A 10643-nucleotide genomic window follows, 5' to 3' on the forward strand; every position below is an offset into this window, starting at 1 on the left:
ACGCATTTAATTTTTGAACTAATTCTTTCCACACATCAAAATGTTTATTCTAGTAAATTTGTCAAATTTTCCACTGTTCATTTTCTTATTTTCTATATGTCTGACTAATATGTCTTTCTGTTCTTCATTTATTTTTTTAGATGAAACATTGGAGACTTCCATTTTGTTCCTGCATCTTATATAGCTGTAACACAAAAGTAACTGTAACACGTGAAAACTAATTAAGAGGTGATGGAATGAAGGTTGGCCATTAAGAAGTTAGTCATCAGATGTTGCCTGTACCACAAACACTGCACCTTGTAGTAATGCCACCTTCAAACTCCATCTTTCTACTGTTATGTAACCCTTACATCAAACTATCTTATAGCATTATGAAGCCGCCTTATGCCTGTCTCCTCTGCATCCGTTTAATCATACCTTTATAGCAGTTTGTTTGTCTTGTAGAATTTTAAGTATTATAACCTTATATGCTTTAATATAATGATACATAAGAATGCATTCTGCAATGTTTATTTATTTAAAGTTTAAAAGGAATTTTAAAAAATAACTTATATTATCAATTTTTATTCTTTTTGTTTTATGGAGTTAATCGATTTGGCAAGTGAGTCACTCAATTCACATTGATTTCTTTACTTGTTACATTTAAGTTGATTGGTCGAATCATTATAGTTGCAAATCCAGACACATCGTAAATAATCTCATCACGCTTAACGGTATATGTAACCGAGTATAACGTATTTCCACTCACCTTTAGAGTTCGCTCTACGGGTCTAACTCGAGGCTACCAATTATGTGAGTTATAGTAACACGAGTGAGTTCAATGATGTCAGTTCTAGTACAACACGAAAAACTCAAGACTAAGACCCCAGACCAGAAATGTGTGCGTGGTAAATTGGGGCCTCTGGCCCCAAATCTTTTCATATCTGGTCTCAATTTTAATCTATCTAATTCCATTCCCAGAACTGAAGGACAAAGTGGGAATGCATAGGTCTTCAATTTGAAAATTGCAGCTCAATTACAAGTGAAATATAAATTTGAGAAAAAAGAACTAAGAATAAATAATGCATTTTACATAAATATAAGTGTATTTATATTTAATAATACCAATAATAGCAGACAATGTACATTAAATTTCTATAAAATTCAATATTCCTCACTATAACATTAACATCACATTTGAGCATGTGATTAACCATATTGTATCTTTCCCCCATAAGACAATGAAAGTGAAAGAACAATAAATTCTGACTTCTATCTTTCTCACAAAAGGCAAATACTAAAAAAAAAAAAAAAAATTGGGAATAACATTTTTTGAATAGTAACTATTCAAAAAATGTTATGCATCATCTAATGTGTTTAACAAACTGTCAACTATATTTTCCGGGACATTTCAAATAGTTTCATTGTAAAAAAAAAAGAAACCTACTTATGAACAAATTAAAATAAAAACAAAAAGGTTACAGGAAAAATGTAGGACCTAGAAACATTAAATGGCATACAAAAACTATCTCATATTGAAAGAAATCGGGAGAAACACAATTACATAAACATATACATAGTTTATTAAACAGTTTACGCTCATCTAAAAGAGCAAATGTTTTAATGATTATTAATAATTTTTATCATCTCTCAATCCCTGTCAAATTTTAAATTAATCATGTATGGGGATTTTAACCTTTCCAATATCTGTTTCCCTCTGGCCCTATATATTGATCTAGATGAAGCATATTTTATAATGAAATATACTATTTTAATTTTGCTCAAAAAAATTTTTCCTTACCAGAAATAGCTCCTTTCTTGACCTGGCTTTTGATTAGAATTCTCTCTTCAACACCTATCCAATTAACAGATTCTCATTGGGCCAAACGGTAATTTGCTTGTAAGTTTCCGGCTACATAAAATTTCCCAAATCAAAACAATTCACAAAAAATACTTTGGCAGCCTCTTTCCAATTGAATTGTGTCTATAACACACTTTGCACAATAGATTGGGTCATTTTTAGAATCTTCCCATCTGTATCTTAATATAATCACAGACAACTTACAAAATTATTTCTATTGATAAATTTTTACAAACCCACAAAAGTGAAATCTCTCATAATCTAAAAAAGCTTAGGAATCTTAGAAAACAATGAAAAAAGTGGCAAAGATCTGGTAATCCTTGCAACCTTTATAAATCCACCATGTCATATAAAAACTACCATTTGGAATGCAGCACTGGTTTCCAAAACTACTTTCATAAAATTATATCCTCTGCTACTGACCTACGAACCTTCTGGAGTTTCATCCAAAAATTTTCCAGAACAGTTCTTAGTAAATCACCTATTGTCCAGGATCATCAAATATACAAAGTGTGTAATAATTTTAAAAACCACTTTAACATTGTTAAAGTGGTTTTTAAAATTATTTAATACTATTCGTGTCATGGCCAAGTTTAAATCTCTTCCTATTGTGAGAGCCTGGACTTGACGAAAATTTTGGGGAAAAGAAAAATCCTCTTAACTTTGTTTAAATCTCAGCAAAAATTTTTTAATTTAATTACCGAAGGATAATCACATCTTTCACCTCAGAATCACTTCCTTTCCCAGGTGACACATCAAATGCGTCACCGGGAATTAACTAGATATTCACCATTGGTTGAAAATGGTAACGTGGCCTTAAGAGGACGTCGAAATCAAGGGGACGAACCCCCGAAATAAGGGTAGAATTGAGGGCGAAAGGGGAGTTCGTCAATCCTCCTTTTGGATGAAGGATATTCGTGCCGTGCTTCCTCGTCGCCGAGCCGTTTCTGTTCTCCAGAACTGTAGCTGTATCTGCAAACTCTCGAACTTTTCTACCCAAGAACTCTGATAAGGCCCGACACGAACTCAGAAAATTTTCAACGATCTATGATCTCAACCTATCAATCAAGATCTAGGTATTTATTGCCACATGTAGGCATGTAAACTCTCCCTTGGCTAGGGTCCAATTTTGATAGTACTTTTTGCTATAAAAAATCTCTATAATTTATCATACGTTATATGAGGTTTATCACCACAGAAGCTGCTGATTCACTGTATATATATCTATATGTAATTAAATAAACTTATTTTCTTTTGTAATTGAGTTCCAGAGTGCACTTCTTTCAGACGTGTTGTCTCACCGACAGCCTCCATCTGACCGCTCAAAAAAACAGAAAAAGCACTCACGCAAAATGAACGGTTTCTGTGTCTGTCTGAAAAACAGTGGTGTCAGTCCTGATGTAGGTATCGCTGACCCTGGTGCCGATCCTTTAGTCACATTATCATTCATACACTTACCACCATTTATTCAATTTATTGCTTAATATTCTTCAAAATGCTAATGAAACTAAAATAAAGGCAGTACAACACATTCCATATTTGTGACTTAAAGTTTCTGAAACTTGTTAAATGAACCATCAAAAATCAAAATTTAACTTTCAATAAAGTTGCACATTTTGTGTAGTTAATCAAATACTAGTTTGGCTGTTTTATATCATGCAAAGTATGCATTTTTTCTTTTAATCAATTAGCAAAGGACATCATCAAAGAACTAATATGTTGTTGATACAGTTAAACAGCTTAATGAGTTATTTCTGTTGAGATAAAACCTGAAAATACTGACAGACGTCTTTTGTCTTGGCCAGTTTTTAACCTAAAACTATTCCTCTAGTATCAAAAATCAACACACTATTGAACTAGGTATATTCATAAAGTCAGTCACAAATTACTAGTTCTACTCAGCACTTTTGGCCACTTATAATAGTTGTTTTCAGCTAAGAAATACAAAAGAATGATGCTGAAGTTAGCTTAACATGGTAATATACTGAAATGGCCAAAAGCATTCCTACGTAATTATTTTCCTAAAATTCCTGAAAGTAACTAATTTTGGTAATTCATAACAGTGTAAAATTTCACACAATTTTACAATAGTTAGTTCACTTTCTGGAGTAATCAGTACCTGGTGATATTTCTGAAGTCACTCAAGTATACAAACTGTGGATTAATTAAAAATAAGAAATGATAACTGTCCACACAAAGCAATCTGAAAAAAATATTGTTTAGACATGACTGCACTAGAAACATTCAAAATTTCAGCTTTAGGAAGAACCATTTTGTAAATAATTCAGTCATAATGTCCAGTATAACAACAAGGCTGCAATTTTCAAATTGCAGACCTATAAGTTCTTGCTGGCATCTGTCCGTCGGTCATCCTTCCTTAACCTTGAGAATGGAGACAAAAATTAAGATTGAGATACAGAAAGCTTACAGGCAGGAGGCCCCAATTAATTATATACAAACTTCCGGTTTGAAATGGAAGCCACATTATTTCAATTCAAAAATTTTCTCCAGAATGGAGTTAATGACTGGCATGGCTGTTGTTAACAGGAAAAGTGTGAGTACGGGGCAAGACACTACTAAAGTCAAAAGCATATATTTTTAATTAATTTAAATATATGATTGCCACAATGCTGGGCTGCAATCTTTTTAATGTTACAATAAATAATTTGACTTTACAAACACCCCTTTATCATACAAATGGAATTGGCCAAGAAAAAATTTGTTACTTTAGTATGTAAATGGCATAATCAACTTTTATCATTGATAAAAGCAAGGGATCCACCATAATCATGGATTTTCTAAATATGACCATTAAATAAGACTTCAAATAAATTTACAGAAATTAAATTTAATTTCACTTTTTTTTATTTTCATTTATTACATTATGCAATGAATTCATAAGGAATAGGTTCTAATAACTGTGGCTTATTATCCTTAGTAGAAACGAAGTGAGCTCCTCTGGGTTGAGCAGGCTGAAAAGAAAATTTAAGTATTTTAAACTATTATAAAACTTAATATCAACATAATTTGAATCATCAGAATTTATGTTAATTGTTGATGGATATACTTTGGCTAAAGTATTTCAAAATTTAATAGACTGCTTAATTCACTTTTTTAAATGTAATTGCAAATTCATTAAAAAAAATTTTTAACGGCTTATTTCAAAAACGTTATATACTAGAAAACTTGCAATTTTAAATTTCAATTTTTATGTTTTCAATTTGCTTCAACAAAAGCATTTGTGTATGGTAAAAACAAAATATGAAATAATTTATACCTGTCTCTTAAGGGAAACTCTAATCTTCTTCTCTTTTGCCTCCTTCTTACGCTGTTCGTTATCCTTCATTCTCTGAATGAAATCCTGACGACATTTTGAATGCTGGATATGTTCAACTCTCACATTAATTCTTTTTGGGATTATTCGATTTCTAAAAGAAAAAATACTAAAACTGTAAAAAATTTATTTAATCTTGCATATTCCAAATATTAAAACTGTATAATGAGTACACACTGTGTAAAGTTTAATAAAATTAAATATTTTACTCTTTCCATTCTGTGATTACCAAGAATCCTTTCCACACCCATCATGGATTTGTCCAGTCTCACTACGGGGTTAGGTAGTGAGGAACATATGTTATGACTAACAAGACACAACATATGTAGGATAACACTTCATAAAAATTTCTGAAATGACCAAACTCGAATCCCCAGAGTGACATACTATTATTAAATTACTTGTTAACCTTTTACTATCATTAAATGACTGTAAACTGGAATTACTTTGTGACTGCAGGGGAAATATCGTGACATCACACTAGAACTTACTTTAATTATGACAAGTTCATATCCATTTCAAAATTTATTTGCAGGTTAAGACACCAATAGCCTGTATAGTGATGTTACCTGACACTAAGGGTGCGACTATGCAGACGCGATCGAGCGAATTTTCCAAGCAAGCAAGAATATGTGGCAAGAAGAGGCGAGACGCAATAAATATCAAAACCTGTCAGATATGTGCGAGAACCAGAAATTCACTCTCACCAGCGTTATTTCTCGCTTCTCACTTGTACATGATTTTCGTTTGCGAAAACTAAATCGCTTGCAACCTCTCACTCGCTCTAAATCTGTACCTGCATAGTTGTACCCTAAAGCAGGAAAGTATAAAATTCTATATTTTACATTATTGGTATTACTTTCTTCAGTTGTAAAAGAATGTAAAATATCCATTATAAATATTCGGTTGTATAAAAATGGATATTAAAAAGTTTTTCAGTTTTGGATCTTTCTGCCGTTTGGACAAAAAGAGGGCTTTTTACCACACTCATTGTGGCTTCTGCCAAGCCAACAATGGGAACAAAGAAAAAGAAAGGGATGGGGGCTTGACATCCAGGACAGAATACCCACAGAAAATTCCTGGGATTTTTCAATCCTGGGTCCCCAAGGTGTAGGCTGACACCTTAACCATTTTATCCATCAATTAAAAAACTAAAAAATTTAATTCAAGAAAAAATAAAAATTACCTCACTCTTTTATTAACGATAACACCTACAGCATGTGGTGTAACATTAAATACTCTACCAGTTTTCCCATGATAAAACTTATGAGGCATTCCTTTCTGGAAAGCTCCATTTCCCTGAAAAAATTAATATCTAATTTTAGAACTCTAATTATAATCTATGTTTCGTATGCATAATCAGCATAATAATTTTTACCTTTATATCAACAATGTCACCTCTTTTATATACTTTTAGAAATGTAGATAATGGTTCAACACCATGTTTTCTAAACTTTCTAGAAAATAGGTATCTGGTACCTCTTCTATAGCCTTTTGTATTTACCATTTTTTATACCTCTGTAAAGAAATTAAAAAGAGATTTTAGAAATCAACAATATATATTTTTTTGTGAAATCTGATGAGTACAAATTTTTAATTTTAAAAGTTAAAAAGATGATTGAATGATATTGAAAATGTTTTAAATTTTTTCAGTGAAAATGATTCTGATATAGAAAGAAGTGTTATTGTTAAATGCAATAAATCCATATAAGCAATTGTTAAATAAAACAGGAAGAAAAAAAGCATAAATAACCAACTTTAGACTCATATTTTAAAATATGGTGATTTTATACTTGTTTGGTATGTAATATTGACTTTTTATTTAATAAAGCTTTTCTTTTCTCAAAAAAGGTCCTTCATTTTCTTTACATACATATGTATACCCATTATCAGTATTTTTACCTCTGGGAATGAAGTTTCACTTAAAGTAAGTTTCTGGAATGCATCCTATTCATTAATCTAGGTATGCTGTACAGTCTGTACTATTCACCAAACTTTATTGTTTTCTTAAATAGATGTGTCATGCAATAACCTTTATTTCATTGTTTTGAAACTAGTGCATTTGTATTATTATTCTTATAAATTCTGTGATCAACACATTCATGCCCATAATTTAAGGAATTACTGTATATGGTAGTTATGGTTCATTCAGCTGTGAGAAATTCATTTCAAGATGAACATAATGTACGAAGACAAAGTTCAGCAGAAAATTTGGATTTACCTAACCCATTGGAAAAATAGGAAAAACAAAATGGACAAGGGCTGTCCCATATGATGCTACACCATAGTCCTATGAAGCTTAATTGTGTGTGTGGTTGCTGCAAACTGCAATATATGCTACACGGCAGTTTAGCATACTGTTTATAATAGCGAGGTTGTGGCCAAAGTTTCCATCTCTAAAACGCAAACATCAAACATCGAGTGCCGCTATCTCGTACGTGGAGCTCGACATTCAACACTCTAGAGTTTTGTATTTATTGAGTACGTAAGTGATAACATTGATAACATTTCAGACATTATTATAAATATTTTTATATATTTTGATTTTTTAACTAAATGTTCGAACCGTTTTAAATTCGAATTTGTTATTGCATATTGGTTCGACTATAGAATGATTGTAAACATTCCAGAAAATTGATCCGGTTGGAAACGTTTGTTTGAAGCAGTAAAATGATTCTCAGCAATAAGGGATATGTGTTATATAACAATTACTATGGTTGTTGAAGATTATTACCATTGATAGTAATAACTTTTCCAAATGTACAATATTTACCAAATCATCCAAATCGTTTGTCCAAGCAACACCGGGCTTATTTGCTAGTTTATTTATATTGATATAGGAAGTTATGGTAGTGAGGATGATGCAGGAATATTAAAGTCTCAATTTGGACAAAAACTATTTACTGATACACTTAATATACCTCAGATTTCTAAATTACCAAATAGTAATACGTTGGTGCCTCATATAACGTACTCAATCCGTTTCAGGTGCACGTCCATTAACCTGTCAGCTGCGCACTCGATAATCCGAAACAACACCGCTGTTGCGTACAGGTTTTGTGGTTTTTAAAGTGGTTTTTCAATTTGCGATATCTCGCTTAAAAATTGTAGTAGATATAATCTGTTTTCAGTTTTCTATCACGTACATATTACACTTTACGATTGTTAACTTCAAAATATTATGTACGTTTAAAAAAATTAATAAAATTTAAGATTTTAAAATATTTAAAAAATCGTTTTTTTTATAAATTTTCCATTAATTTGTTACATACATTACTTAGACATGTATATTTTCTGTCAAATAAAAAAAACTGCAGCTTTCTAAATCAACGTAGAGAAATAATACGGCCTATAGATTATAACGCCGATCGGCGTGGGGGGTGGTGGCCTTTCTAAATCTAGGTCAATACACTTTTATTACTGATGATGTGTATTTGATTCTATTTATACGTTATTTAATTTATTGTACTAATAGTAGACTATAATAAGCGATTATTACTTTATTATATTAACGACTATACATGTATATCTTATGTATTACGGAAGTAACACCATAACCGGAAGTACTTTGTTTTTTGAAAGATTTATGGCTGAATGGCTTAAAAAACAAGCTTATTTGTTAAATAGGATAAATATACATAAAAATTTATTAAATTCATGCTAAAAATAGATAAGAATAACGATTTATAATTGTTTGTTTACGTTTGTAGCTGACAATGTAGCTCGAAGTTGGTATAACTTTTTCCAAGAAAGTTCCCACCCCACAAACCCAAGTCAATGCTTATTGGTCAAAGGATAGTCATTTAGCTATAATATACCAATTAGAACTTAACGGGCATGCTAACTAGGATTTTATTGTCAAATGAACAAAAGAAAGGTCTCCCATAGACTTAACATGGAATGGAGGAGTTTTGTGCCTAAATTTAAAAATACGGGGTGGTAACAAATATCTTATTCGTTGAAACAGACTTAGTCTATGTAGATAAAAGCCAATCAGTGCTTAAATCGCCACCAACTAGTTAATTACGAAAGAAAATTGACAGTTACTCCAACTGGAGTACTCCGCAACAGTTTAACGAAAACCGGTTACTCCAATAGCAGTACTCCGCAAACAACTGGTTAAGTGAAAAATCCATTATATGAAACGCATTTTCCCATAGAAATACATGTTAAAACATCTAATTTGTTCTGCAGCATAAAATAACCATATTGTAGCATAAAAAAAATGAAAATGGAGCAGTCACCAATTATGCTGGGTAGTCAGATGTTGTGAGGAGGTGAAGGAACACTTTCTTCACATATTCATAAAGAGAGACACTTTTTACACATTGCAGCGGGTCTCCTTTTATTGTTTTTTAATCAGAGTCAGATTCAGGAGAGGCTACTGGGGCTTGCAGAGTCAACTCCTCTTGTTCCATCCTTTGTTTTTTGGCAGCTGGCTTCTTGAAAAACATGTCCAAGGTGGTCTGTTTCTCTCTCTTCTTCAACACCTGTTTTCCAAAATACCTACATCAAGAAGCTATTCTGGAAAGCCAAAAAGGGAAAAACATCTAAAAATAGTAGATTGTCAATGGCAACAGCAAAAGAGTGGAAAAATCATTCGCACTTGATCGCAGAAAGTCCGTTGTTTGCAGCCAGTCCGTTGCTCGAATCACGTAATGGCCAAACAGAAAGTCCGTTATTCAAGGCGTATGTTATACAAGGCACCACTGTATTTTATTTCCACATTTCTTTATAGGTGATCAGGCTTTCTCACTTTGCATCGATTTATTACATCCAAATAAACATACAGTAAATACGTAGTTTGTATGTGTACTTGCGAATTCCTTAAATTACAGACACGAGTGTATTTGTAAGATATAGTTTCATGCATTCTCATACAAAAAAAAAAAAGAGTCTGAATGACTCTTCTCATGCATTAAATGGGCATCAATAAAAATTCTTTAAATAAAAAAACAGAAAATGTAGATATATCCTTTTTTTGTAAATTAAATGAGATTTTTGAAGATTATAAAAATTATTGGGCTTAGGTTTAATATTTTAGTAATTATTATAAACAAAAGAACGCGTTCACAGATCAAAAACTCAAAAATCTAACGACTTAGATATAAAAAACTGATTTAAAAATGTAAACTGAAGTCACTTAATGCAACTGTTTTTTCAAAGAAAATTAAATCGCTAATAAATAACTAGATTTTTGTTTTAAGATTAGAGTGGAAGAAGCAAAGAGATTCACATCATACCACGTGGCAAATTAGGCCTAAGTCTATTCGTAATAAAATATACCATATACTTTTGTTTTTATAATTTACTCTTTGTATGTACCTAAACCTTAGTGAAGATATATTAAACTGACATTTAAACATTTATTTACAAATTACAGTTTCGGCAAAACTTACTATTTCACTTCTCGAAAGACAAGATGGCACCAACCAACAACCAAAAGAATGAAACCTGGCAAGTTTAAGC

General features: G+C 31.6%; 1 protein-coding gene across 1 annotated transcript; it reads right to left on the reverse strand.

Annotated features, from left to right (window-relative positions):
* Positions 1 to 4687: 4687 nt before the first annotated feature.
* Positions 4688 to 10643, reverse strand: RpL21 (ribosomal protein L21). Its single transcript, XM_067273744.1, has 5 exons — positions 10574 to 10643; positions 6553 to 6692; positions 6361 to 6473; positions 5118 to 5268; positions 4688 to 4812 (listed from the first exon to the last, which is right to left on the reverse strand). The coding sequence occupies exons 2-5, from the start codon at positions 6679 to 6681 to the stop codon at positions 4723 to 4725; spliced, it is 483 nt and encodes a 160-aa protein (XP_067129845.1). The 5' UTR covers positions 6682 to 6692; positions 10574 to 10643; the 3' UTR covers positions 4688 to 4722.

This window comes from Centruroides vittatus, unplaced genomic scaffold (assembly GCF_030686945.1).
Source record: "Centruroides vittatus isolate TY-2023 unplaced genomic scaffold, ASM3068694v2 contig_487, whole genome shotgun sequence".
NCBI lineage: Eukaryota > Metazoa > Arthropoda > Arachnida > Scorpiones > Buthidae > Centruroides > Centruroides vittatus.